This window comes from Aotus nancymaae, unplaced genomic scaffold, assembly GCF_030222135.1.
Source record: "Aotus nancymaae isolate 86718 unplaced genomic scaffold, 86718_ANA_hifiasm-v0.15.2.pri h1tg000007l, whole genome shotgun sequence".
Taxonomy (NCBI): domain Eukaryota; kingdom Metazoa; phylum Chordata; class Mammalia; order Primates; family Aotidae; genus Aotus; species Aotus nancymaae.
The window spans coordinates 64,985,937-65,013,890 of record NW_026988418.1 but is presented as its reverse complement, the minus strand read 5'-3'; the positions used below and the strand labels follow the sequence as shown (position 1 = coordinate 65,013,890).

The 27,954-nt window shown below is 55.7% G+C and overlaps 1 protein-coding gene and 1 long non-coding RNA gene across 5 annotated transcripts; one reads left to right on the top strand and one right to left on the bottom strand.

Moving 5' to 3' along the window:
- Positions 1-784: 784 nt before the first annotated feature.
- Positions 785-4,662, bottom strand: LOC105727918 (uncharacterized). The gene is made up of 3 exons (XR_001109887.1): positions 4,573-4,662; positions 1,470-1,530; positions 785-1,156 (listed from the first exon to the last, which is right to left on the bottom strand). It is a non-coding gene; the product is annotated as an uncharacterized LOC105727918 (long non-coding RNA).
- Positions 2,604-26,321, top strand: KCNC4 (potassium voltage-gated channel subfamily C member 4). 4 transcript variants are annotated; one of them, XM_012468096.2, is made up of 4 exons: positions 2,604-4,477; positions 15,306-16,242; positions 18,289-18,492; positions 25,190-26,321. In XM_012468096.2, exons 1-4 carry the CDS (start codon positions 3,800-3,802, stop codon positions 25,249-25,251), a joined length of 1,881 nt encoding a protein of 626 aa, XP_012323519.1. In that variant the 5' UTR covers positions 2,604-3,799; the 3' UTR covers positions 25,252-26,321. The 4 variants fall into 4 exon arrangements, with proteins under 4 accessions (XP_012323519.1, XP_012323520.1, XP_012323521.1 ...); XM_012468097.2 differs by having other exon boundaries at positions 25,128-26,321; XM_012468098.2 differs by having other exon boundaries at positions 3,655-4,477; positions 24,508-26,321.
- Positions 26,322-27,954: the final 1,633 nt, after the last annotated feature.

The window sequence follows — 27,954 nt, the reverse complement described above, 5'->3', positions numbered from 1 at the left end:
AAGAAGCTTGGGGAACTAGGAATTTCCAATAGTGGCTGATTTGTGGTCTTGCTTAAGTCTGTCAGGTATCAAGGTCTTGGAAGAATAAAGAAGAGAGGGAGTAGGCAGAGTCCCAGTGGCAGAGTTAGGCTGAGAGAAGTACTTGAGGTTCTGGAATCAAAAAGAAGCTTAGAATCAGCCGCATGTCCATCTGCCCACATCACAGCCTAGAGCCCAGGGCGAGGTCCGGAGCCAGGACATCCTAGCACCACCAGGGGGCAGCACCCTCCCATCCACGATAGGTTGTGCCAGAGGACTGGGCAGGGGGCTCTCCTCTCCTTCCCGAGCTCCGCGTTTTGGGGGAACACCAAGACCTCATGCAAAGAACTGATGGGGACAAGTCCCATGTGCTAACTGCAGCATATCGACTCCCCAGAAAGGCAAAGGTAACAGATGAGCTCAGAGCTCTAGAATAAAACCTTCGGCAAGGGTGAGGCACTCTCTGGAGGCCTGGGACTGAGGCTGAGCTCCTGTCTCTGGAGCTGGTTACTGCACTGAGCACGGGACCCTGGTCCCATTCACCTTTACCCAGCTGCCTCTCCCAGGCTGGGCCCTATGTTTTTGTCAGCTCTTCCTAGGTTCCCATGTCTGCACCCCAACTTTCTGATCTCCCTCCCTTCCCTCCTGGTCTTTTTCCCTGGCAGCTTTCTCCCTCTACCCAGCTCCCCAGGTGCTCATCATCATCCACAAGCACTGTAGAATGGAAGCACCAGTTGGGCAGATTTACTGGGGCAAGTGGCTGTTTTATTTACTGATGTATTTCCAGTGCCTGGAACTGCTTCTGGCATATCGTAGGTATTCAGTAAGTATTCAGTGAGTGAATAAGTCAATCTCAGGTGGGATACTATGGGTTTTTTTCCCCTGGCCCACTATACTCCCTTTCTTACAGTGACTGAGTTTAGTCATCCTGATGAATAGAAAGCAGGGGAGAGACCCTGAGGGACTCTGCCAGGACACGGACTGGATAGGACTTGAAAGTTATTCATTACAGATGATTTTTTAATATTCTGTGCTTCCTTCTTCCTCACTCCAGCTTCTGACCTGTCCCGGGTCTTCTCTTCCTAGTCACACTTGGGATATTTCTTTTCACGGCAGCAAGCTCAAAGCCAGCTAAACTCTGAAATATAAATATCATTTTGAGGAGCGGGGACTGGGCACAGAGCAGGTGCCAGTAAATGTGTGTTTCTAATTAACTCACGTTCCCCGCATATCAGTACAGATCATCAAAGATCATTGTCATTTTGGTTTTCTGGCCTCATTAATAATGAGACTTGCTTGTAAAACTCCCTTGCGTTGGCACTGGGCTTTTAACCTTTCCTGAGAGCACACATAGACCCTTGTCTTGTTTTTCCCAGTTGAGCTAGGTACTGCCTGATCCGGAAATGGTAAATGAGATGGTGACAGGTGTCTAGGGTAGGCGTGTCATTCACCTTTCATTTCTGCCTCAAGATCTCCTGACATCATCTAGACAAGCATGGAGGCTGCTTGAAGCTGTAAAAAAGAAAAAGAAAAAAAACCCAATGGGGATTAATATGAAGATGTAAAATAGGTTCTGGACTTAACAAAAACAAATGAATCTGGAAGTTGCTTTTGGGATAGGGCCAGTAAAATCCAGTTGGTGACTAATGTTTTGGGTATGGAAGCTTCTCAATCACTTAGCAAACAGGTTCTCAGAGGCAGGCACGGTGGGAGCTACCAAGATGAAAAAACACAACACAGCCTGTAGGAGCTCAGGGTTGGGGAGGGGAGAGGAGAAATATACACAGGCAAAGTCAAATTGCAATGGGTGGAATAAGAGTAGAAGCAGGAGGGGTCACGAGGCAGGACACAGGCACTTCCTATGTGGCCCCCAGAGCAATGACGAGTAAAAGCTTTAATTCATGGTCTTTCAGGGCCACCCACCCAGCCCATATCCATAACACGTTTCGCTACGAACAGAGCCAGAGCTACGGTTTCCTTTCATCGGGCGCTTCTCTGCCCAAGGCCACCACGTCCCCCATTCCATCGCGGAGACTGTGGTGGCTGGGACAGAGGCGGAGAGCATCAAGACCATGGGTCTCCGAGGCGCAGGATGCGGGGCGGGGTGCTCAGAAGGCCCCAACACGGTGCCTGGGAAAGGAAAGAGCAGCCTGATCCTCGCGACAGCGTCTCTACCCTCTTTCTTCCTTGGCCTTCCGTCAGCCGCAGTGAAACATGCAACCAGCTTGGCGAGGAGGGGGCGACGGACGCAGCAAGAAGAGACCGGCGGAGGTTAGAGGTCAGGGGTCGAGAGCGCTCCGGTGTCAGCGGGCTGCAGTAGGAGGAGCTGCGGGCCGGGGGGAGGCGGGAGCAGGGCCGAGAGGGGCGGGAGGGGCTGCCGGCAGAGGCGTGCAGGGGCGGTGCGCTGGGTTGGGCACTGGCGGCGAGGAGGTGACGCGCCTCGGCGGGCCTCGGCTCCCGGGAGGAAGGCTGCGCTGGGTCGCCGGGGCCTGCAGCGAGCCGGGTCAGCCCCGCGCCGCGCCCCGCCCACCCCGCCCCACGGAGGGCGCGCCTGGGTGAGGCGGGGCCCGGGAGGAAAAGGCGCCACTAGAGCGTGGCGGCTGCTGCGGGAAGCTGAACTAGAGCCCCCAGGGCCTCAGCCCACCGGCGCCGAGGTGCCCCCTCCCCTATGCCACCTCGCGCCCGCCCCCTGCCGCGCGCTTGCGAAGGCCGGCGCCCCGCCCGGAGATGAGGAGACGCGTAGATGGCGTGGCTCCCGGCGCCACCAGATCGCAGGAGCCCGGCGCCGGGGCGTTGCGCTGAAGCTCCCTTTCCGCGCGGCCCGGGAAGCCTGCAGGTGTCCTTGGCCACTCGGCCGCCGCCCCGGGTGCTCCTTCGCCAGTGCCCAGAGGCCCGCTCTCCGGAGTGGCCCCGCCCCCCAGGCTCGGCGCCGCGCAGGACGCCCCGTCTGAGGCCCCCCCGCCCCAGCGCGGCCCCCGCAGCGCTGCGCCCGGTCCAGCGCAGCTCCCAGCCGCGGACGCAGGACCCGAGACTCGCTTCTGCGGGTGCGCTTGTTTTCCAGCTGCCGCCTCGCCCTGAGCAGCCTCCGCCAGCCCGGCCGCAGCGCTCTGCTCTGCCCCGCCCGCCTTCCTCGCCCGGCGCTGGATTTATGAATGGGGGGAAGAGGCCACATGCCGCCGCCGCCGCCTCGTATTGACCGCACGCAGCCCGGGCCCGCGGAGCTCCGGCTGCCGTGAGAGTGTCGGCCCGGCCCCGGCAGCCGCTCGGAGGACTTGTTGCTGTTGCGCTGCCGCCGCTGCGGGGAAGCCGGCTGCTCCGGGGCTTGGTGCGGTCTGGGAGCCGGAGGGTGGCCGGTGTGAGTGTGAGCGCGCGCGCCCCGGACCCTCACGGTGCGCTCGGACTGTGCGCTTCCTCGTCTGGTAGGGGTGAAGCGGGGGCGTGTCTCCGGCCCAGAGAGTCTGTGTGTCCCGTCCTAGCGGGGGACCGCGTGTGTGCCTGCTTCTACCTCCCGGGGTCCTCCCTCTCTCCGCCTCCCTCTCTCCGACGCTTCCTACCCTAACCCCAACCACCTGTGCACCGGAGAAACCCAACTCCTCCCGCTCTGCGTCCCGGGGGGGGGGGGTGTGGGTAGGCAGAGGCAGGGCCACGCCGCAGAGGGGGCCGCCGCCGCCGCCTCCTGCCTCTTCCTCGTTTCTTCCCCTCCCCCGTCTGACGCTACCTCCTCGAGAAGGGTGTTTGGAGGGCAGCGGCCGCCCCAAGCCGGAGCCCCGCAGCGCTTCTTATGATCAGCTCGGTGTGTGTCTCCTCCTACCGCGGGCGCAAGTCGGGGAACAAGCCTCCGTCCAAAACATGTCTGAAGGAGGAGATGGCCAAGGGCGAGGCGTCGGAGAAGATCATCATCAACGTGGGTGGCACGCGACATGAGACCTACCGCAGTACCCTGCGCACCCTACCGGGAACCCGCCTCGCCTGGCTGGCCGACCCCGACGGCGGGGGCCGGCCGGCGACCGATGGCGGCGGTGCGGGCAGCAGCGGCAGCAGCGGCGGCGGGGGCTGCGAGTTCTTCTTCGACAGGCACCCGGGCGTCTTCGCCTACGTGCTCAATTACTACCGCACCGGCAAGCTGCACTGCCCCGCCGACGTGTGCGGGCCGCTCTTCGAGGAGGAGCTCACCTTCTGGGGCATCGACGAGACCGACGTGGAGCCCTGCTGCTGGATGACCTATCGGCAGCACCGCGACGCCGAGGAGGCGCTCGACATCTTCGAGAGCCCGGACGGAGGCGGCAGCGGCGCGGGGCCAGGCGACGAGGCCGGCGACGATGAGCGGGAGCTGGCCCTGCAGCGACTGGGCCCCCACGAGGGAGGCGCAGGCCACGGCGCCGGGTCTGGGGGCTGCCGCGGCTGGCAGCCCCGCATGTGGGCGCTCTTCGAGGATCCCTACTCCTCCCGGGCGGCTAGGGTGAGTGGCAGGAGCCCGGGTCTCCCCCTCGCTTCTGCATGGGGTCCCTGGTGGTGGTGGTGGGTAGGGACAGGGAGGAGCAGGGACCGACTTACCTTACCACCCCGGGTTGTTCCCGCCTTCCTCTCAACCCCTTTCGTGGCCCGCAGGAAAATTACACACTCCTACCCTCTCCCCTGCACGCTCCATCAGGAGATTGCACACACTTGACTTACTACTTGGACCTAGTCCCAGCTGCCTGCTTTGCCGCATCCCCTCCAGTGAGTGGGGTGCCCAGCTCAGCTCCTCCACCCACTTCTTTGGTCTGCCAGGCCGCCCTATCTTCGGCTGCCCTCCACTCCGCACAGGACTACGGTCCTGGAGAGCTCGAATTTGGCCTTCTGCTGGGGGCAGGGTTGAGAGGAAGGAAACTGGGGTGGGTTTTGTTAGATGCTTCCATGCCGTGCCACCTCATTTACATCCTCCCAGCAGCTCAGTGTGCTCACAACTATGCACTTCAGAGAGGGGGACATAGGCTTCAGCATCTTCAGCTCGTAAGAGGCCAAGCTGAGACCACAATTCAGCCTCCTTTCCAGGCCTTCTTTCTTCCAGGGAGCATGCCATGCCCCCAAGGCTTCCTGCACACCTGGGATGTCCTGGCTTCAGCTGAGGTGAGGGCAGAATTCAACAGGAAGGGCCTAATGTTCTAGGTCCTGCAGGCTCCCTTGGCCAGTGGCCAGCCACAGACTTCCTGGTGATGATACCAGATTTTTGTTGCCGCTTCTTTTCTTTCTGCTGCAGCACAGTCTTTCCAGAAAGCCCTGGTTCAGGTTACTGCTTGAAATGGGTGTATGGGGGAAGGTGGAAGCACGGATTGATTTAGGCAAGACCTAATCCCTACCTACCACCTCCTCCCCAAGTAGATCCAGTTTCCCTGATCCTTTTGGGTGGAAGAAGGGAATGGGGGAGATACTCACCCCATTATGCTTGGACAGCTAAAAAAAAAATTCCTGAAGGATGACTTTAGATTCTTTAAAGAAGGAAAGCTCTGGAGGCTGGTGTCTGATCTTATGGTCAGCAGCCTAAAGCCTGGCTGGGGTCTGTCTGGGAGACAGGAAAGAGCAATGTAACTTGTTGGGTCTGGGGACTGCTGCTTGCTGTGGAACCTGGTTGGTTCCTCTGGCACCCCAAATTACCATGTTAATGAGTCTCAGAGCACCCTCCTTTTCCCAGCACCCCTGTGCTGGATTTCTTCCTAGTCACAGAAGAAGGCAGAGTAGGGAATTGAGGAACAGGCCTGCAGGGAAAAGCCAGGCGGATGCATCTTTTGCCTGGAAGAAAAGGGAGGAGCAGAGGTCTCAGGGGCCATGGCATACTAGGCTGGGGCTGCAGGCAGCCACAAGAAGGCAGGGACCTTTCTCAGGACTGAGAACAAAACTAGAGGGAGCTGCCTGGGTTTCTTTCCTTGCAGCCCTGAGACCGGCTCAGAAGGTGAGGGCACAGTGATGCCCCTGGACTGAGTCTGCTGTGAGTTCTGTGGGTTTCTCATGTAGATCACTAACCTTGCTAGTGTTAGCACTTGGCTGTCTGCATTAGAGGAGAGAGACAGGCACATATCATTCAGACTGTTTCAAAGTTGAGGGTGGGGGAGGAGAGATAGAGATAGGGATGGGGAAAGGGGACAAACTAGAGAAGCAGGGATGAGATGAGGTGGTTAGGGGAGCTAGGCCCTATTTCGAAGCATTCTAGGATTTCTGAGGGTTTTTCACCAGCTCTTCTTCCCTCCTGGAATTCCAAGTGGCAGCCCACGTATCATTGAGTTTATGTATCATTGAGTTTATTTTCTCCCTAACTCACTGTTGAATGACCAAGCCAGGCGGCCTCTTTGAGTAAGCTCAGAGCCTGACATGCCCCTTGATGTCTTCCAGGAACCCAAGGTGTTTTGCCCCTTTGACCTGAAATCACGTCAGCCCAGGCATTCCAGTTGAGGTCTTGAAGTTTGTGACGGGGCAGGGTTAATTCTTCCATTTAAACATTGAGAAAACCAGGATGCAGAGACATTTAAGTTTCTTGATGTGAACATCTGGATGGAGCTCTGGCCAGCACGTGCGCCAAAAGAGGACTTGCCTCCTGCTGAGGAGCACAGGCAAAGGCAAGCCCCACCTGCTCCCGGGACATACAAGTGGGAATACATCATTTTTAAAAATTAATGAATAACTGCTCGTTATTGAGCACCCCAGACAGATACATTGCTGTATATACTTTACATTAATCTCTAATCCTCCCAGTAATCCTAAAACCCGATGATTATCCCCGTTTAATAGATTGAGGCTGTGAGAAGGTAAACAACTTGCCCAAGATCACATAGCCAGATAGTGGCCGGGCTTTGAATCAAAGCCAGAGTCCCTGGCTCCTAAGCCTTTGCTCTTGTGATTACAACACGTTCTTTCCACTGACCTAGGCTCCTGTTGAGATGGAGAGCTTGTTTCTTACTCTGGCCTGAGTGGTGTACTTCTGAGGTTCTGTACCTCCTGTGGATGGCATCAGAAAACCCAGGGGCAGTTGGAGATGTGAGAAGGAAGACTTATTCTATTACCCTCCAGCCCTGAGAGTATATGCCATATGGGGAGTTCTAGGGCTGCACTTTCACCTCTACATTTGTCCCTGGCTAGTCACCCTGTCCCTTCCTTCCCAGCCCAGGTATGTGTGCTACCTTCCCTCGCTCACAGCTGCCTCCTCCCTGGAAGGGCCTGCAGCACTGTGGGGCAGTGGGCAAAGGAGGGCAGAGGAACAGTGCTCTGCCGTGAGGCCTCCTTTCTCACACAGCAGCCTGGTCATTTGAGTAGTGCATTATGACAGGAGCAAAATGATGCAAATGGAAAGTGAACTGAGCTGATTATGAGAGCCTGTTGCCTAGTTACAGGCCTGGCCCAAGGAGCTGTTCCACTCAGGCAGGCTCCTGGGCTGGGATGCTCACCCCTGCTCCATTAACTGGCTGGGCCCATGGGCGGCTGCTGCTGGTGGTTCTGTTTCTGTGGCCTGAGCTGGGAACAGGCACAAGGAGCAGATTGGTCCTGTCCTTACCTGCCCACTGCCTGCTGCCCAGGGCAGGTGAAGGCTCACCAGGGTGCCTTCACAGCCTGAAGGGGCCCAGTGGAGGTTTGGCAGCATCAAAAGCTATAGAATCCTGCACCTTCTCTTCTGAGAGCAGACAAGAGGCCTGAAGAATGGGCCCAGGTCGCCCTTCCACTACCCTAGTCTCCAAGGTCTCTGGGGCAGGGCTGGCTTTAGCTCAGCTGTCAGCCTTATTAAAGATTACAGTTCCTCTCCTTTGGCTAAATCAGTGCATTTTTCCTCTGATGTTTCCCTTCTGAGTAGAGGAGGGGACCCCCAGGAACTCCCTGCACCAGGAAGGCAGCTCCAGCCAGGTCCTCCCCTTTGTTCCATGTCAGTTACTATGTAGGAGGCTTGGCCTGTGCTTGGCCTAGGTGAGGCAGGTGTTGTTCACATCTGCATGTCAGTATACAGATGAGGAAACAGGCCCGATGGCGCTTGCTCAAGGTCACACCGCTTATGGTAGCGCTAGCATCCAAACCCAGGTTCCCTGAGTCTAAGTCTGTGCTCCTCCTACAGCCTCTGGCTCCTTCCTGGAGAGGACCTCTGGCTTCCAGAGGGTGGCCCCTCACTAGAGAGCTGCCGCTTCCACTCTGCTCTAAACTCTCCCTTTACTTCTCACTCCCTAGTGTTACTCAAGTCTAACCTCTCTTCTTGCTGTGGGATTTCCATAGGAAAAATGAAGGGAGGCGTGGTTAGGAGAAAAGACTAGGGGAAGTTCCCTGGCCCAGGCAGAGAGTGGAACCAACTTGGCCTTCTAGGAAAGGTGCAGAGCTCCATTCCTGCCCACCCCCTTCGGAAGTTCCCTGGCTTCTCTGGTCTGGGCATTGCCTGGAGGACAGGTCCGTGGTCATGACAAGCTTTAGAGTGAGGGCCGGGATTCACTGATGCTGTGCTCTCTGAGCTAGGGTGAGTCAGGAACCCAAGCCCGGGAGGGCAGTACCCTGGCTTTCTGAGCTCCCCGGGAGGGCAGTGCCAGCCTGCCTTGGGTAGCCCCTCCGCCCCGTTCCTGAAGTGCAGGAAGGGGGCAGGCTGAAGGCTGCAGGCCTCCCTCCCTGCAGACCCTGCCCTCAGGGCAGCCTCCCAGTTTCCTCTTGGGTTTGTTTTCTTCTCCTGTTCTGAACAGACCAACATTTGTCTCTGAACATGTTGTCTCTGAATGCTGAGGTGTTTCTGATTGTCACATTTGGGGTGGGGTGTGGAGTGGGGGAAGGGGAGAAAATAAACGAGCTATTTTGGTGAGTTGAGGGAAGAGCCGGTAGGAGCAGAGCCAGGCAGCTTGGCTTTTGGGGTAGGAGACCCTGGGCCCTTCACCTCCACCCATGGGCAGTATCAGCCTGGGATGCTGGGCACCAGAGCTCTGTACCACCCTGTTCCCTGTGTATAACTGACCTGCCATGACCTCTGCCCCTGCTCCCTGCTGGAATTTTCTTAAGGCTAAGGGGTGGCTACCTGGCACCTAGCAAGGGTTCCTATCAGAACGTGGACCTGGCTCACCCTGCAGGGCAGCAGAGGTCCTAAGGCCCCAGCACCTAGAGGTATTAGTGGGCATACTCTTGTCACTTTGTCCCAGTCAGTGGGTCTGATGACCTCTTCTTATGACAGACTCACCAGGACCAGGAGAGAGCAGGCGGTCACCTTGGACTCAGTCATTCAGAAAACACTGTGCACTTACTATACACATGCCAGACACATGTGGGGATCTAGAAATCCAAACATGAGTCAGAGGGGGTCCCCCGCTCCTGACAAAAGCCAAGTCAGGTGGCGTAGGTGGCAGTCAAGGGAAATTAGGTGACAAGAAATGGCAACAGTAATACAAGATGGATCATGAGAGGTGCCATAGGAGCCATAAAAAAATAAAGTTCAATAGGAAGTGAGAGGAGGAATCAACAAATCCCACCTCTACGTGGGATGGGGTTGGCAGGGCTGTTCAGGGAGGCTTCCGCAAGGAAATAGAAGTTGAGTTGGGTGGGCCTTGTAAGGTACTGACTTAGCGCCCTTCGATAAGTTTTGGAAATAGGCACGTTATAAATAAATATGTAAATAAAATTTCACTGTGGGTAGTGCTAAACCATGCAGTGTTAGGAAAAGGGGAAGTTTTCTGGTCAGGAGGCCAGCCCAAGCAGAGCGAGGACAGCATAGGCCCCGGACGGGCAATAACCAGGAATTCCGTTTGACTAAATAGTGGGTTCTTGGATAGTGATCCGGGCTAGACTGAATTCCTTCTGGGACTGGGACTCATTAGTTCTGGGCAAACCAGAGGCCCTGAGAGGCCCCAGGTGGTGGCTCATCAGAGGGCAAGCGTAGGTAGAGATGGGCTCTGGACACGGACCAGAAGGTCCTGGCTCAGCACAGGGTGGGGGCAGGGCCAGGTCCTGTTCCTAGGGGTGCCCATGGAGGGGAGAGGAGGGGATGTTTCTCTACTGGGACCTGGGCCTTAGTGCAGGCCCTCAGCCAGGAGCCAGGGTTAGCTCAGACATGCTTTGTTTGGCAGACCCTCTCATTTCCTGCCTCTTAACCCCGGAGTTGCCCCACTGTCCTCCAGCACTGCCTGGGCATGAGGATCTGGCTTCCCCGGAAAGCTCAGTCCCTCACCCCATCTCCCTAGATCTTACTCTGCCAGTGTCTTTGACTGTGTTCTCAATTTTCGCTTCTCCTACACTTCATCCTTAATATAGGTTTTTGGGTCTGAGTCTCCTTATGTTTATGTGTCCATCTGTCTCCCTGGCCCTTCTTCCCTGGGCTCTCCCCTGCCCCCGCTGATTGTGTTCAGTTCCCAATGATCGGTGTCTGTCACCTCTCCCCTCGACCCAGCCTGCCCCAGATTCCTGGAATGCTCTAGGCTTTGTGCTGAGTTTTACAGGTGTCGTTTATTTCCATCCTCAAAACAACCGTACAAGGTAGATACTACCCTCATTCATACAAGGTAGATACTGCCCTTTTCCTCTCAGACGTAGCAAGCAGATTGTTGCCCCAGGACCTTTGCACTACTTGTCCCTTCTGCCTCGAACTCTCTGGGTCTTCCTGTGACTTACTCCCTCACTGTTGAGGGCTGTTCAGGTGTCATCTCGCCATTAAGGCCTTACCTGACCTCTCTGCTGGAAGCAACTCCCCTATCCCCACACCCCTTATCTCCCTTTTCTCTTTATTTTTTTCATAACACTTAGAACAGCTGACATACTGTGTATTTTGCTTGTTTATTTGTTAACAGTCTGCCTCCATTAGAATGTAAGGTCCGAAGGGCAAGGGTGGTTGCCTGGTATTTTCCCCAACACAGTTTCTGGTACGTAGTAGGTGCTCCTTTTTCCATTTTATAAATGAAGACCTTAAGGCTTGGAGAGGTGAAGGAACTCATGCAGGGTCTCATAAGCAGTCAGTAGCAGAGCCCAACTTGAACCCGGAAGTGTGTGACTTTACATTTCTACAAGGACAGTCCACCGGTGGGGTTTGTGGAGGACTCTGGCAATAGGGCTGAACACCTGGGCCTTTGAAGATGGGTGGGTTTTCAACAGGGCACAGCCAGCCAGTGTGTCTGAGGAGCCCAGGGGCACAGGGAGCTGTGAGGAGAGGCACTCTCCAGCATAGAGGATGGGAGCCTACTGTCCAGAGTGCTGAGACCCTCCTGCATCCTTCTAGCAGGAGAGGAAGTGCTGCTGCTGGAGCCAGCTCACTGGCAGTTTTCTACTTAGAAGCTTTGACCTCCAGTAGAATCCATGCCCTTTGTGGTGGAAAGAACTGACAGCTTCAGCCATGAAAACCAGGACAAGTCACTCCTCCCTGGGCCTCAGTTTCTTCATCTGTAAAACAGCAGAAATGGAGTTGAACTGGATAACTTTCTCAGTCTTTTTCACTTCTAAAAAGCAAAGATTCTGTGCTATTTTGGCTCGAGATTCAGCTCACCTTCAGAAGCTGCACAGAGGGGACCCCACCCCTCCTCAGCTCTTATCTCCATTTTATGGAGCACTTATTGGGTGCCAGGCATTTACCATGTAGAGGCTCATTTAATTCTACGGTAACACTGTGAAACAGGTGCTAGCACTGGCCCCATTTTGTATAGAGGAAACAGGTGCAGAGAGGACCTTTACCTGGTCTAGTGGCAGGGCCAGGATGAGGAATCCAGGAAGTCTAAACCTGGGGCCAAGGCTTCTAGCGTAGGGTTCCTTAGCTCTCTCTCCCTTTAGTCTGTCCGCACAGGGGCACGTGAGAGGGAGGCTCAGATGTCCATGCCAGCTCTGCAGGATGGCAGGATGGCCCAGTGGGACATGAATAGAAGGCTCGAGGCTGAGGCTTTGGCCTCTAAGCAGGGTGGTGTTACTGCAGCCACCTCTCCTTCCCTTGGCCCCCTTTTGTGCTAGGAAGTCCAGGGAGCTGTGAGGAAGAAAGCAGTATCCCTGCCCCCAGAGGAAGGCCTGGTGGAAAGCGCCATTTGCAAGCAGGATCAACCACCTGTGAAATAGCTCAGTTTGGGAGCAACTTAGGGCAGAAGGAATAATTTGGGCCCCGAAGGGGAACTTGTAACCTCAGGACCCACCTGGAGCAATGTGCCACAGCTCAGGCCGCAGCTCTGTCTCCCTGGGGAGTGAGGGCTTCATGGGGCTTGCTGGGTGCCTGCTGCCCCAGCCCTGGAGAGGCCACAGTGAAGATTGAGGCCACACCAAGGTTTCAGCAAAGGAGGAGGGGATTGTCCCCTCCTGCTTAGTCAGAAGGGCCAACTGGAAAGAGCTTTGGGCTGAGAGTCAGGAGACTTGGCCTCAGTGTGATCCTGAGCAAATCATCTGCCCTCTCTTGTGCCTCTCTTTCCCCTAAAAAATGGGCACACATGGCCACTCTTTAGCTCACCTCCTCTTCTAGAGGGTGGAGGTGGAGGGTAGCAGTTAATAGTAGATGGGACAGTCTTGTGTTTTGAAAAAAAAAGCAAAGATGAGTGGACAGACAGGAATCCAGGGGGTTGTTCCCTAATCCAGGATGCGGCTGGTACCCACTGGGCCTGAAGGACTCTCTTGCCTGATGCAGAATGAGCCCATGGTGGTGGCAGTTGAGGAGGGCAGTGAGTCAAGCATCCCTGCTGTGAGAGGATGGCCAGGGCCACGCTGGCCTCCCTCCCTCCCTCTGCTCACCCCCTTGGCAGCTCTTCCTGAACTTGTTTTTCCAAGTCACTAATTAACTTCATGCTCAGTCTCCCAGGTGAAGCTGCTCTCCTGGCTAACTTTTCCTCAGAGAGCCAGCTTCTGCTTCCCATGTTTCCTGGCAGAATTAGGTTATGCTGTCCCTGCCCCTTACCTCAACCTCTCTGTTTTTCAGGGGAGAGGGTGGTGCCAGGACTGGATTCCCAGCATGACCATGGCCACGGACAGGCAGTTTTGCCAACTCACCTCTGGATGGCCATGGAGAGCCCACGGCTGGAGCCATTTACTTAATGCCCATATCAGCCTGTATTGACTTGGCAGCCCCTTTCTTCAGAGGAGGAAGAATGAGGCCAGAAAAGGAACTTAAATTTACCTTCACTGGGGAGAAACGGGCAAGAAAAGCTCCAGCAGTGGTGTAAAATAGGGAAAGTGTGTGTAATTGTTATTATACATGCATTTCATTGCCATTCATCCCCGGGCCCAGCCTTCTCCTAACATGCTGTTTCTGATCAACCCATCCAAGTTAAAGTGTAAAAGAGGTACACTGAGGTGTGTGATGGGGGATCTGTCCTAAGCCCAAGGCACACATCCCTATGGGTGAAATAGCAGTCATCAGGGAGCTAACTGGGAACAGGATCAGTGATTCAGAGATGGCTTTCCCAGGCCTGTGAATTGACCCTGCCTGGGAGGTGTTGAAAACATTGTGGTATGAAGAAAAGGTACAGCCTTTGGGGTTAAACAGCTCTGAGTCCAAATCTGGTTTTCATCCCTTCCAGGCTGTGTGACCTTAGGCAAGTATGTAACCTCTCTGATCTTCAGTTGATCCTGCATAAAATGAGATAAGGCCTACCTCACAGGGTCATTGGGAGCATTGAAGGCAATTGAAGCATATACAGAGTACTTAACAGTTCCAGGCACAGAAGAGACAGCTGATGACTACTCATTCCCAGATTTCCCCCCTTGAACTTGCTCCCGCTCCTAGTGGCAGGGCCAGGATGAGGAATCCAGGAAGTCTAAACCTGGGGCCAAGGCTTCTAGCGTAGAGTTCCTTAGCTCTCTCTCCCTTTAGTCTGTCCGCACAGGGGCACGTGAGAGGGAGGCTCAGATGTCCATGCCAGCTCTGCAGGATGGCAGGATGGAAGCCCTGGAGGTGCTGCTTCTTGCTTCATTTTCCCAGGTTCCCTTGTATTCTTCATTGGTGTTTTGCAGTATGGAGTACAAGGTGTGCCCTCCCCATCCCAGTGCAGACTCCGAGGGAGGAAAACCTCTCTGAGTCCTCACTAGACAGGGGACAGGGACATGCCAGTGCCTGTCTACATAGCCAGGTGGAAATCAGGATGGGTCAGGCAGGCATAGGGATTACCAAATGGTACCATGAGGCCACAGACCTCCCTTACCCACCTATTCAGGCTCAGCCATCTGGTCAAGGAGGAAGTGCAGTCCAGCCATCATGCAGGACAGGCGGCAGCAGGAGACATGAGACTGGACCCCATCAGTGGGCACCCTGACAGTAGTGAATGGCACGGCATGAATAACACATGAAGGCTCCGTAATTGGTGTTATTACACATGCATTTCATCTCCATTCATAATGATTGGACACTTAAACCCAGCCGTTCCTCTGCCGCGTGCTGCTGTCATCCTTCTAGCCGAGATCCCAGCAGCTGTCGGGATCAGCCCCTGCCAATCTGATGCTGATGGGTGTGCTTCCTTTTTCTTTGGAGCTCGAGTTCCAGGAAATGTCTGTTTGTGGGAAGGAGTGGAACTGGTTCTTGTGATCAGACCACCCTGTCAACTGCCACGGTGCATGTTGTCCACCTTCAGGGACTTCCTCACCATCTAGGCAGTCAGCAGGGACATCCTGAGGTGAAGGCAGAAGAGACTATGGCTCATAGGCTCAGCCAGCAGAAAGTGGTCTAGGGTCATTCCTCGTAGCAACCTGCCTCTAGGCGTCCCTTCATACAGTGAAACTCAAACTGTAGTGTGCATTAGGATTACTTAGAAGGTTTAGTAAAACATTGCTGGACCTTACCCTCAGCATTTCTCACTCAGTAGGTTTAGGTAAAGTTTGAAATTTGCGTTTCTAACCAAAGGACCAGAGACCTAATGCTTCTAGTCCAGGACCACACTTTGAGGACCGCTGCCTTAAAGCCTAGTTACTGCAACTGCGGTGCGTGGACAAAGAGCCTCACCTGAGTGCTTGTTACAAGTGCAGAATCACAGGACCTGCTGCAAGCTTCTGGATCAGGAGTGCATTGTGATGAGATTCCCAAGTGGTTTTTACACCCATTGCAGCTTGAGAAGCATTAAAACGCAAATGGGTCGGAGGTGGGCAGAGCTATGGAACGCAGGTCTGGCAGCTGTACATCTCTGACCAGTTGCTTCTTCTCTCTTCTGTGATAAAGATTGGGAAACATTGTCCTAGAGCCCCCGAGCAGATGAATAAAGACCCTCTGAGGAGGGACTTCCAGCCCCTGACTCCATATGTTAATCCCACCTCTTACCCTGGCATGCCCTTCCTGGTAACCTTCATGCAGAAGTCCATGTCTGCAGCCGGGCCTATCCATCCCTGTCTGACAGCTGCCCCCTGCTCTCCTCCCCTGCCCATAGGTAGTGGCCTTTGCCTCTCTCTTCTTCATCCTGGTCTCCATCACCACCTTCTGTCTGGAGACCCATGAGGCCTTTAATATCGACCGCAATGTGACGGAGATCCTCCGCGTGGGGAACATCACCAGCGTGCACTTCCGGCGGGAGGTAGAGACGGAGCCCATCCTGACCTACATCGAGGGCGTGTGCGTGCTGTGGTTCACGCTGGAGTTTCTGGTGCGCATCGTGTGCTGCCCCGACACGCTGGACTTCATCAAGAATCTGCTCAACATCATCGACTTTGTGGCCATCCTGCCCTTCTACCTGGAGGTGGGGCTGAGCGGCCTGTCTTCCAAGGCGGCCCGAGACGTGCTGGGCTTCCTGCGTGTGGTGCGCTTCGTGCGCATCCTACGTATCTTCAAGCTCACTCGCCACTTTGTGGGGCTGCGTGTGCTGGGCCACACCCTGCGGGCCAGCACCAATGAGTTCCTGCTGCTTATCATCTTCCTGGCCCTGGGCGTGCTCATCTTTGCCACCATGATCTACTACGCCGAGCGCATCGGGGCCAGGCCCTCCGACCCTCGGGGCAATGACCACACCGACTTCAAGAACATCCCCATTGGCTTCTGGTGGGCTGTGGTCACCATGACGACACTGGGCTATGGGGACATGTACCCCAAGACGTGGTCAGGCATGCTGGTGGGGGCGCTGTGTGCGCTGGCTGGCGTGCTCACCATCGCTATGCCAGTGCCCGTCATTGTCAACAACTTCGGCATGTACTACTCCCTGGCCATGGCCAAGCAGAAGCTGCCCAAGAAACGGAAGAAGCACATGCCACGGCCGGCCCAGCTGGAGTCACCCATGTACTGCAAGTCTGAGGAGACCTCCCCCCGGGACAGCACCTACAGTGATACCAGCCCCCCTGCCCGGGAAGAGGGTATGATGGAGAGGAAACGGGCAGGTGAGATTAGGGGTTGGGAAGGAAAATCCCTTTTCCCCCAGTGGCCGAGGGAGTTTCCAGGTGAACTTCAGCCCTTGGGATTTGGGCCGGTGTTTTATTGTGTTGGGATAAGCATAAGATATGCCTTTATGAGAGTAAAGTGTTGAGGCTGAATTTCTCTATCCTCTGGCTGGGTCTCCCATAGCTTCCTAAACATCAGATCTTTGGAGTGAGTATTCCACCCAGTGTAGGCTGTGAGGGGCAGTGCATGGGGCTGTATATTAGATGCCCTGGTTTCTAATCCCATTTTGGCCACTGTGCTGTGTGCCCTGAGGCCAGTCACTCACCCTCTCTAGGCACCTGTAAAATAGGAGTGATATTATATCCTACCCTTGAGACTTTGAAAGGCCCAAATGAATGACAGATATGAAAGTACTCTGAGAAGTTAAAACCACTTTACAAATGTCAGGCACTGTCATTATTAGCCAAAGATCAGGGCAGCTGTTCTTCCAAGGTACATCAACACATGAATCACTTCTTTGCAAACGTTCGAGTCTGGTATCTTGGCCTAATAAATGTGATAACGTAATAGCAGTGGGAGGCTGCCTTCTGTTCAGCACAAGCTAGAGTGAGTCCTGGGCTCAGGGTTTGGCATGGGATGGAAAGGAACTGAGGAAGGAGTGGCCCAGACAGTGTTGGGAAGGGGAGGAACATGGAAGAAACTGGTATCTGTGCCCTGGAAGAGGAGAGCCTGGGCATCTGAATCCTGTCCCTCAAGGACAGGAAAGGCCATCACAAGAAAGCTCATCTCCTCCCCTGAATCAGGAGATGGGGAATGAAAAACAGTTTAATCCCAAGCAACATGAACTTAGGTTGGAGAGCGGGAAAGGCATCCTGACTGTTATGTGGAGGCTGGGCTCCTGGGAAAGGAATGGAATTCTGGTATGGGGAGCTGGACTGGAGCCAGGAGACTAAGGCTAGGCTCTGGAGCAAAGTGGGACTGACCCTGCAGGAGAGACACCTGGCTCGGGACACTCACCCATGGCCTTTGACATGTGCCCATCATACATGCCTGGGTCCTCTCATTCCCTAGGGTCATGTCAGGGGCCTGGGTCTTGATAGAATAGCACCCATCAGACTTCCCATTTCTCCCCTACTAAAGTGATACCCCTTCCTAATTCCTGAATATTAATCTCCCAGGGAATTTCAACTGCACTCTTGAGTCCCATTCAGGGCTTAGAGAGAATCCTAATGTTAACATGTGGAAGTCCTTAGGTCAGCTCCTCAAGGTACACTTCACAGTGGCCCTATCAGCCTTGCCCTTAGCCTGACCCTGACAGCAGCCACATTAAGGGCATGCCTGGCCAATGGCGGGGCCACTGTCTTTGCATAGAGCAGCACCCCCTTCTCCAGATCCCAGGGCCAAGCTTCACCTGTGCTGCTGCCTGACAGAGGCAAGGGGTGGGGACTAAGCCCATAGCTCTTGGGAGCTGCATCGGAGTATTTTCCCACGGTATCCTCCCCAGACAAAGGTCAGCCCTAATTGCAAAGGGCTCTAGGTCTTTGGGGCACAGGACTCTGACCTAGATGCCTAGTGAACCAGAATGACTGTCATCCAGAGAGAAAGCATGGACACCACTTTATAGATTTAACCCTTGCTGTGCCACCCCTCACCCCTAGCAAGCTAGGCATTCTCCATGGGAGTGCAGACTCATCCAAGAACCAGCCTGAGCCAGACCCAAGGAGGAAGTAGAGTCTGCAGGCTGCGCTGGGCTGATCTCCTGGGGCAGCCGTCAGCAGGCAGATTTGGGGAGTCACCGTTGTAGCGCATCTGTGCTGTGACTTCATCTCTGAGGAAAGACCTTAGGCTGAGGCTGGGAGGGAAGCCAGCCTTCAAAGCAAGCACAGCATCCTGCCTTTGCCCTGGTGACACAGACTCCCAGGTAGATGCTAGGCCCCTCCTGAGGTTGAGGGAGTGACACTCTGGGTCTGGGAGACCCCAGATGACCCCATGACCAAGGCCCAGGCAGCCCCTCACGCAGCCTCCTTTCTGTGTGCCCCCTTCAGACTCTAAGCAGAATGGCGATGCCAACGCAGTGCTGTCTGATGAGGAGGGAGCTGGCCTCACGCAGCCCCTGGCCTCCTCCCCCACCCCTGAGGAGCGCCGGGCCCTGCGACGCTCCACCACTCGAGACAGAAACAAGAAGGCAGCTGCCTGCTTCCTGCTCAGCGCTGGGGACTATGCCTGCGCCGATGGTAGTGTCCGGAAAGGTATGGCTTCCCAAGCTGGACAGGTGGGGAGCCCCCCAAGAGCTGAGTCTCCCCAGTCCCCCCCAAAGAGCTTGAGGTCCCCCCCTCCCCTGAGACCGTGGCCACCATCTCCTCTGCCTTGGATGCATCCCCGCTTTTAGAATGGGTACCTGATCTCCAGTCCCTGGATTAGAAAGGCCACCTCCATCACAAAAGGGCATATGGCTCCTGTCCAGCTGTCCACGGGAAAGAGCAGCACTAGAGGGTTGAGGGCACACAAGGCCAGGGCCCCGCCCCATGCGTTCATTGCATCTCTTCCTCTGGTTCCTGCTGCTGCCTTCAGGCCCCGTTCCACAGGGTCACTGCCAGCCTCTCCCTAGGCCTCCTTTAAACACAGCTAAGGCTTCCCAAGTAGGTCACCCCTCGAGGTGCCAACAACGTTCAGGAGTCAGGGAGCCCCTTACAGCCCTGCAGCCTCCCATCCTGCCCTGGGGGTCCTGGAGCACAGGATGGGCAGACCTCCATGTGCAAGTGCCTAGGGTGAGACTGTCCTCTTGAGGGAGTGCCAGAGGTGACCAGGGAGTGGGGCAGGTGGGCAGGAAGAGTGGGTCCCATCTGAGGAATGCTCTGAGGATTTGGAGAGGTAGAGGGAGCAGCCCATTCTCTGCTTGTCAGAAAAGCCTGAAATTCCATCCCCGGGCCCCAAGCCTGTGGCAAGGCAATGGCAGAAGTTGGGCTGTGGAGCTAAGGGATTCCAGGCCTCGGAAGGGGGGCAGGAATGAACAAGGATGGTGGAGGGCCTGTGGTAACTGAGAACCAGGGGTCTTAGGACCAGACGCTCCTACCTGGTTTTCCATCACTTATTCATTTCTCTTGCCCTGTCCCTGTTATCTAATCTCTCTCAACATTCTGCCTATTTCTAGAATAAACCCTGATTCCTTTTTTTTTTTTTTTTTTTACCATGATTGACCGGGAATTTATAAACCCTGATTCCCTCCAAAACAAACTCTTCCCCAGGTTCTCTGCCACTTCTTAACCAGCTGGATTTCCCATCCTCCATTTCTCTCTGTCCCCAAACCCCAGACCCGAACTAAGTTGAGTGAGGCAGGGGCAGTGGCAGCTACAGGAATGGCCTGTGATGCCTCTATCCCTCCGAACATGTCCCCGGCCTGCCAGCCCATGCAGGCTCCCTGGGCATCTTCTAGTTCCTTTCCCAGCCTTTCCAGTACACTGTTCCCACAGAAGCCCCAGGCTCCCGAGTCTAACCAGGCCCTGAAAGGCATGTGTCCAGCTTTGCTGGGTATATATTCTGTGGGCTGGCAGAAGCAGAAACAGTGATCTGGTGCCTGGAAGGAGGTGGTCCAGCAACCCCAGCAAAAGGCTGCAGATGGAGAATGCTCAGACCTTGTACCCTCACCTGTGTTCCTTTGTTCACCTCCATGTCCTATCCTTGGGCCCTGGATGTGCCCTTCTCTACTGCTTACCATCCCAAACAGGCAGTGGCTTCCACTGTGTCCTTGTTCAGTGCCCAAAGCCTTGCTTTGGCTGGACTATGCTAAGCGGACAGTCTAGAACGAGCGGTCCCTGCGTAGGACTCAAGAACACGGAGCTGAGTGCTATGCACACGTGCTTTCCTCCCTGGGCAGTGAGGGCTCAGTGGAAACAGATGTGGAAGAGGCCATGAGGGTGCCAGTCAGGAGGGACCACGAGGTACAGGGAGTGGGCCGCACCTGGGGAAGGTGGTGCACGTGCACTGGGGAGGGGAGCCAGCGTCCCACCCTTCAATAATATCCCTGGGGCGCCTGTGGGGCTTGGCTGCTCTGTTTTCAAGATGTCTCCACAGTGCTTCTTGGCAACAAGCATGTAGCTCAGCCAATTAGGGTGACCTTCAAGAGGGAACAGGTGGGTTGCTGGGAAACAGGCCCTGCTAGGCAAGCGTGGCAATTAACATCGCCAAACTCCCAGTGCACACTCGGCAACTTTCCCCACACCATACCGTGCTGCACTTCTCCACACTCGGGTCACATTTAAGATCAGGAGTGAGTGGGCCCGGGCCTCCCCACACAGGCCCATGTGGCAGAGTGCCAGTTCCCTGGGAGGATGGTGGCAGGTGCTAATTAGGGCTTCTTAGGGTCGAGAAGGTCAATGCTGGCAGCTGTGGGGTCTTTGTGCAGCTGGACTATAAGGAGCTGGGGGGGCGGGTGGCAGGGAAGCTTACCTGGGGACGGGACAGGACAAAAGTCAGCTGGGTGTGGGGCCCTAGAGTCTGTCCTCAGGAGTCCAGACCTAGACAGTGAAAGAGGGCCCAGGAGGGCCAGGCCCCTCCACCCCTGCCCAGGGCCGCCGCCCTGCAGTGTTCCCTGGAACGTGGCCCCTGAGGAGCTGCGCCCACTGACCCGTGTGCCTTTTCTTCACCAAGGCTGTGGAAAGTCCCGGAGTCTAAACAACATAGCTGGAGCAGCTGGAACCAGCCTGGGGCTGTCTCCACTGGCATCGCGATACAGCTCGCCCTACCCTCTGAGAAAGTTTCTGCTCACCCCCTTCCAGCCCCTCACCGGCCCACCCCCTGGTCACTCTGCCCTTTAGCTGCACCTTCCCCTCCAGGCACAGGCGCACAAACAGGCGCCTTCCATGCCCTCAGCGCTCACTCCCCGAGGGCCCGTGGGGACAGCCGGAGGGAGCAGTCAGGAGAGGAGAACGTAGGCCCCTGAGCCTCTCCTCCATAGCTCCCAGCTTCCCGAAAGGTTCAGCTCTAGAACGGGAGAGCAAAGGGGAGCTCAGTCCCAGGGCTTCTCCCCACCCATAACCGCCTCTTCCTGGGCTGTAGGTGCACACTCTGGACCTGTCTCTCGGCCTTGCCTCCCTGTTGGGGTCCCACCAAGGCCAGTCTCAGCCACCAGGCGTGTATGTGCACACAGTGCGCCTGGGCCAGTTAGCCTTGCTGGGGAGCTGGGCCTATGTTAATTATTTTTAATCACTGCAAATTTAACCAGTAGCCAAACAGCCTGTCTGTCTGTCTGTCTGTCCACCCCACACCCAGACCAGCAAGGAACAAGGCTGTCATGTGGGGCATCTCTGCTCGTGTAAAGGTGGTTTGACTCCTTGGAAGAGCAGTGCTGCCCTGGGAGAAGAGGCCTGATGTTTTCTGTCTCTGGCTTGGGGCGCAGGCGGGGGTCCCTAGCGCTGTAGCCTCAGGCTTGGTGCAGGTCCCTAGGCAAGGGAGACCCTTCCCTCGGGAAGCCTCTGCCCAGATTCAGTGGTGACTCCCACTGGCGGCACCTGGTGTCCCTTCTGCGCCCCGAGCTGCTGCGGCATCACTCTCCACGCTGCTTCCTCTGCTTCTGCGACAGTTTTTCTTCCCTCTCCTGCTCCCTCAAACTCCCAGCCCTGCCTCTGAGTCACCTGCCATTCCCACCCAGCCTCTGCGCTTTGTATTCCTGCCAGAACCGGAGACTCATCTAATTTCTATAATTAAGTGTATTCATTTACCTAACAAGCCCAGGAGCACAACAGGTTTGTGAGTCACTGGGTGAGCAGGGGTACACCTCGCGCAAGGGCAGCTGAGGGGAAGTGTGGGGACAGAAGCCATCCTGCCCCCACCTGCTCCTGCCACTTCCAGGAAGGGGGCCCTCCACAGCCTGAGGAACAAGACTGCCTCAGCCAAGACGTTTCCTGTTTCACCTGATGGGAATTAGACCTGACAGCAGAGCCTTGCGCCTGGCAATTTTTAGAGTCAGATTATGCAACTTTGTGGAGAGAATGACTAAGTAAGGTCCAGATCTGCTCCTTCCATGGTCGACAAAGATAGGATGGCAGGGCAGCGTCAGGGCTGGGCAGAGGCTGGGAAATCTGGGGCTGTCCGAAAGGTGAATTGGGCAGAGCAGATTATTGCATGGGGTTGGGGGTATTGTGTAAAGCCTGTGCCTGGAGCGTCCCCACCTCAGTGCCTCCTTCAGTCTTGAGCAGACACAGAAATGTCCTTCTGGAAAGGTCTGTCCTAAGTGGGCACTGGGATACCCCACCCTGCAGTGCTTTGTGGGGCCCACCTCCTGCTTGCTCTCAGAATGAAGTGATCCCTAAAAGTGGAGAAGAGGGAATTCAGAGGCCTCCATACAACTGCCCTTCAGAAGGAAGCAGGCCTTTGAAGTGACAGGGATGGGGAAGCCTGTGGAGCAGGATGGAGACATAAGGGCCCGCCCCCAGCAGCGACAGGGCTCCCTGCACAGAGGGCCTGGGCTCTGACCGGGACACAGCAAGCCTGGTGTGCAGGTTAGCAGGGGTGCCACTGCTCTTTTCTCCTCTGACTTGCCTTTCTGGTTCAGGGAACCGAGGCCGCTATTTCTGTGGCAGCCCTCAAGTTGTCAGGAGCCCAAGTTTCCACGGCACCCACCGCCCCCTTCCCTCTCTTCCCTCCCACAGGGCTGGGCCTGCTCATGGCACCCCTCTGGTGGGCACAGATGTCCCTGGGCGACAAGATGCAGCAGTGCCAGGCTGGAGCCCTAATGCCTCAGGGAGCTGGCTCCCACACATCCCTCCTAGGTCTCTGGCTTCATCTGGGAGAGAGAACCCAGATAACAGGAGGGCTGAGTAGACTGTCTGCCCTTACAACCTCTCAGCACCTCTGGTCCTGCCCAGGGCCCTAGGAAAGGGCAGGGTGAGCCCTGGCATTTGCAGAAACCCTGGATACCAGGCACTGCCACAGGAAGTGGCTGCCTGCACAAGCGTCAGGCTTACCCAGGCCTTGGGCCTCCCTCCTTGGGAGAAGGCTCTCTCCCACCCACCATCTGAGAGTGGAGTTTGTTTTCCTTCGGCTAGACTTGGACCTGCACCCATTCCTTGGCTGTCAGACGCCTTTCCCCTGCAGCTGGAGCTCCACCCCTTCCCACAGATCTGGGAGGCAGTCTGGGTAGAAGTTCACAACCTCACCTTCCAGTCTGTAGCAGGGCTACTGGCAACCCTAGAGGCCACTTTTCAGGGCTTCTGAGGGGTAGAACCAGAGGAGGGAACGCTGCAGCCTAGAGCCTGGCTGACAGGAGCCAGAGGGGAGGAGGTCGTGGACTGGCCACAGGCCCTAGGCTGCACTTTCACAGAGCTTCCTGGGAGAGGAGCGCCAGCTCTGCTCTGGCCAGTGTCACTCTCTGAAATCCCTGCCCCACCCCTGGTGGGTCAAATAGGTAAGAATCCAGGGTGAGATTCCTAGGAAGACCCCTCCCCAACTCTCAGAAGTCCCTGAGGATGCAGAGTCCATGGAGGCCAGTGAAAAAGCAGTCTAAGGCCGTTATCTCAGTATGGGCTGCTCTGCTCTCTGGCTTCTGGGACACTCGACAGCCTTGCTGTGACTCCTGTCTCATACAGAAGACCCCTCAGTGGCCCAGGCATTCTCCCCAGTGCATCTTAGGGCCTAATTGCCTACAGGGAGCCCAGAGGCACTTCCCTGTCCCCTAGTGAGTGGGAGCAGTGGCAGGTATTGCTTAAGTTACGTAGACAGGAGTACAGGGCAAGAACACAGCTCTGTCTGCTTGTCCTCAGAAATGGGGCTCCGAAAAACCCTGAGCTCCTCTGATTTCAAGGCTAGTACTCAGAGGCTCAGAACACTTGTAGACCAAGGCACAGTGTTTAAGGAGGTGACTGGGGCATATAGTCTTCAGAAGATGGAAACAGCATTACCCCAAGCTGAGAACACCCCTTCCCTATAAAGTTGGTGGAGGCACCCCAAAGCCCAGGGTGGAAGCTGTGAGGTCTGGATGCCACATCTTCGCCCACCTTGAAAGAGGAGGCCTAGCCCTAGACCTCAGACCCGAGAGCTGCAGGGATTGTCCCAACGGGTCTGGAACTCCCACCTCCACTATTGACCCAGATCTGTAGCTGAGATGGCGGCACTCTTCCCTGCCCTAACTGTGGTCCCACTGGTAAGATATCAGAAGGAAAGGCCCAGGTCACAGACATCCCAGGCTGAGGATGGGGTCCCAGAAGGGCTCTCTGAGGGGTTGGGTTTCTCAATAAGGTACTATTTCCTGACCTTCTCTCCTGAGACAGGCACATTCGTCCTCCGTGACCTTCCCCTTCAGCACTGACCTGAGGCTGCATGCCCTCCAACTGCTGGGACTCTTTTCCTGCCACATTGAGGAAGGGGGCTGGGCACGACATGGCATCACACTCAGGAGCCTTCTTCACCAGCTCCTTGGGACAATGGAATATCCCAGGGTGGTGACAGCAGATGGAGCTACTTGGGGGAGAGCTTGAGTTGGGCAGGCAGCAGCTGGGGTGATGGCCTGTGAGCCACAGCCACTCAGGAGCTTTCCCCACTGCCTCCATGCAAGGCTGCAGAGCTATGGTCCTTTTCTCCACTGCAGTGGAGCTCTGAAGACCTAAGAGGCTAGTGGTTTCTGGAGCTAGTGGTTACCTGAACAAGTATGGAGATGAGCTGCATCACCTGAGTCACCAGAGTTGGGATGGCAGAAGGGTGAAGGGTTCACCCTATTCCCTGACCCATCCCTGCCCTTCCTGGCCTTTTAGCCCTGGGTTCCTCATGCCTTCCAGCTCTGCTTCTGGCCTGCTCCTCAGCCCACACCTTGTGGGTCAGCAGCTGGCTTCCTTCTAACATCTCATTCTTTGTTTCTCCCTTTCTTTTGCTGAACTCCCTGTCCTCCCCCCAGAAGGCAATGTTGAGCCGAAAGCGTGCGTCCCAGTGTCTCACACCTGTGCTCTTTAAACACAGAGACCTGCCAAGACGCCCTCTCGTCCAACTATGCCCAGGCTGAAGTCCTCACCCTCTCTTAAAGCGGCACCAACGTGAGAGAGACAGGCAGACAGACAGAAAGCCAGAGGCTTAGGGAAACTCTGGAACCCAGACAAGAATCTTTTCGCTGGGGAAGACTCAGATATCCTTGTTTGCACAGGACTGGTGGAAAACCTCCCATGTGACCCTCGGAGCCCAGAGCCATCTGGGCCTGATGTTGTTCTACTGTACATTGAAGAGATATATATGCACATATAGTATCTATATTCATACATACTATACTCTTGTGTGTAGTGCACGTGCTATTGGTGGTTTGTCTTCTTTGTTAGGCTGTGTCTCCCTAAGCCCTTGCCCCACCTGGAGTTTCCCGTCCCCTTCACTGATTTCTGTTGTTTCTGCTGACTGTGTGGGTGGAATGTCCCAAGAAAAGTGCATCTGGGAATCGCCAGTCCAGCTGGGTGGTCCCAGGCTCCTGTCTTGAGGGTGTTTTCCCTGTCAGTAAGTAACCTGGTGAAGTCTATTGAAGGCCAGACTGCCCCCCAGGGTCACTGCCTCACTAGCCCCACCCCACCCCAGATTGGGGTTCTACCTCCCACCCCACACCCTCGTTGTGGGGGAACTTCCAGGGGCTCTTCTGCAGCCTCCTCCCCTCCTTCCTCCACCCCATCTATGTCCTTGACTAAGGGGGGCATTTTGTCTTTTTTTATTTTTGACTTTGTTCTGTCTCCTTCGTCTGTTTGTTTTTAAAGATGCTGCTGGGCAGACGGGCAGGGAAAGGATCTGTCTGCCCATCTGGCTCAGGGGTCTGAGAAGGGAAGCCTTGGGCGAGAGGAGACCAGTTGCAATACTGTACTTCCTGGCCAGTGGCCAGAGGATGCGTGCAATAGCAGAGGCCAGGTGACCCCTTCGGCCTTGGCCTCTGCCCCTCCCTCGGCCCTTCCTCCCTGCTCCTCCCTGGTGTTGGTCGGTCGTTTTCTAAAGCTGTCCACTCGTGTGTGTCTGGGGCATGCCCAGGCCGGGCCCTGTGCCCCGTCCGCCTGCCTCCAACTGTCATGCTGTGCTCAAGCCCCAATAAAGACATCTGGAGCATCGTGCTGCTCCTGCCGTGTGAGCACCTGCCTCTGCCTCTCCTTTCTGGCTCTGTGTCTGTCGGGACCTCCTGGGGCTCTCTCTCCTGACTCCTGAGGAGTGCACACACTCAGCATAACCCCACTCCAGCAGGAATCATCAGTGTGGCCCAACCCCTGCATTTTACAGCGGGAGACTAGTGCTCAGAGAGGACAAGTCATCTGCCCAAAGCCACACAAAGAGGCCTAACCCAGGACCCTGAGTCCCAGACAGTGTTCTCATCTCCACTGCTGTCCCCAAGGCCCTGTCGTAGCATGGAAGAAAAGACTGTTATTTGTTTAAGGAATTCCACTGTATTCCATGTGTGCAGGGGGCCTCCCCTCCTCCCTGCAATTGTACCAGTTCTAAATGGGCCAAGGCCCTGGGGATGCCAAAGTCGTTGCAATGACTGTATGGCTGACAAACTGAGGCCGACTAGGGACTGGTAGCACAACTGGGGACCACTTAGGGACGGAGAGTGAACACATCCTGGGCCTGGATAAGATGGGAAAATGGCCAGTGATGGTCAGACGAGGCCCTTGGCTCTCACTGTGGTTATCCCTCTCACCGTCACATAGGGGCACATGCAGGGCCAGCCTCATGGACGTGCAACTTGCACAGCCGCTCAGAAGGGCCCCACGCTGGGTTTAATGTTGAGCTGTCACCATCATGGAATTAATAATGGTTGAAGGAGGGGCCCTGCGTTTCCATCTTGCATGGGGCTCTGGCGGGTCTGGTGGCCTGCTCACCTCTCCTCATTCTTGTCTTACTCCTCACTCTTACACTCTTACTCTGGGCGTCCACATAGGGCCATAGGTGCCTCAATTCAAAGTCTTGCTTTGCTGCTTGCTAGCTGGGTAAGTTGGGGGCGACTTACTGAACCTGTTTCCCTGTTTGTTACAGGATAATGATGGCCCCTGTTTCAGAGACAGTGAGAGTGAAGAGCCTGGCCCTGTGTCACGTGTCTACCTGTGACAAGACATACAGTAGTGGCATAGTGTCAGCTCCCTCCCTGCCCTGTTCGCGTCACTCAGGCTTTTCTCCACAGATTTCTGAGGTCTCTGTGTCTAGCTGCTCCAAGAAAGGACAAGAACACACCCGGGAGCTGTCTGGGGCAGTGTAGAACAGCAGGGTGAGGACAGCATGGCCAAGGAGAGGGAAGAAGCCAGGGGTAGCCTGTTCCTGAAGTGTAAGGGAAGATCGGGCTTGGAACCTGGGCCAGCTGAGGCAAGGGGGTGGCAGGCAGCCAGTGTCAATTAAAGATAAAATCTCTCCTCCAGTAGTGGAGGGCAAACAGCAACTGTGGCCCGCTAGACAGGAGAAAGCCATTTGCAGCCAGCCTGGCCTCGGAAAAGCTTGGCCAGGCGATAATGGACGGGATGCACTGCTGACTCCATAACGATATTACGCATCAGGGCCCACGGCCAAAGTGGCTGTTTTTTCTGTAGATCGATGTGGAACCATTTCATGGTCAGGGGCTGAGAACCCAGCCAGCGGCAGGGGTACCAGATGCCAGAGTGGTCCTGAGGGGACTGAAGGGGTGGCAGCTGGGGTCCCCAGTGACCCTTTCAGGCTGCTGGAAGAGGAGGGAGCAGTGTGCAGAGTGCAGAGGGGTGGGCGAGAGAGGCAGCAGGCCA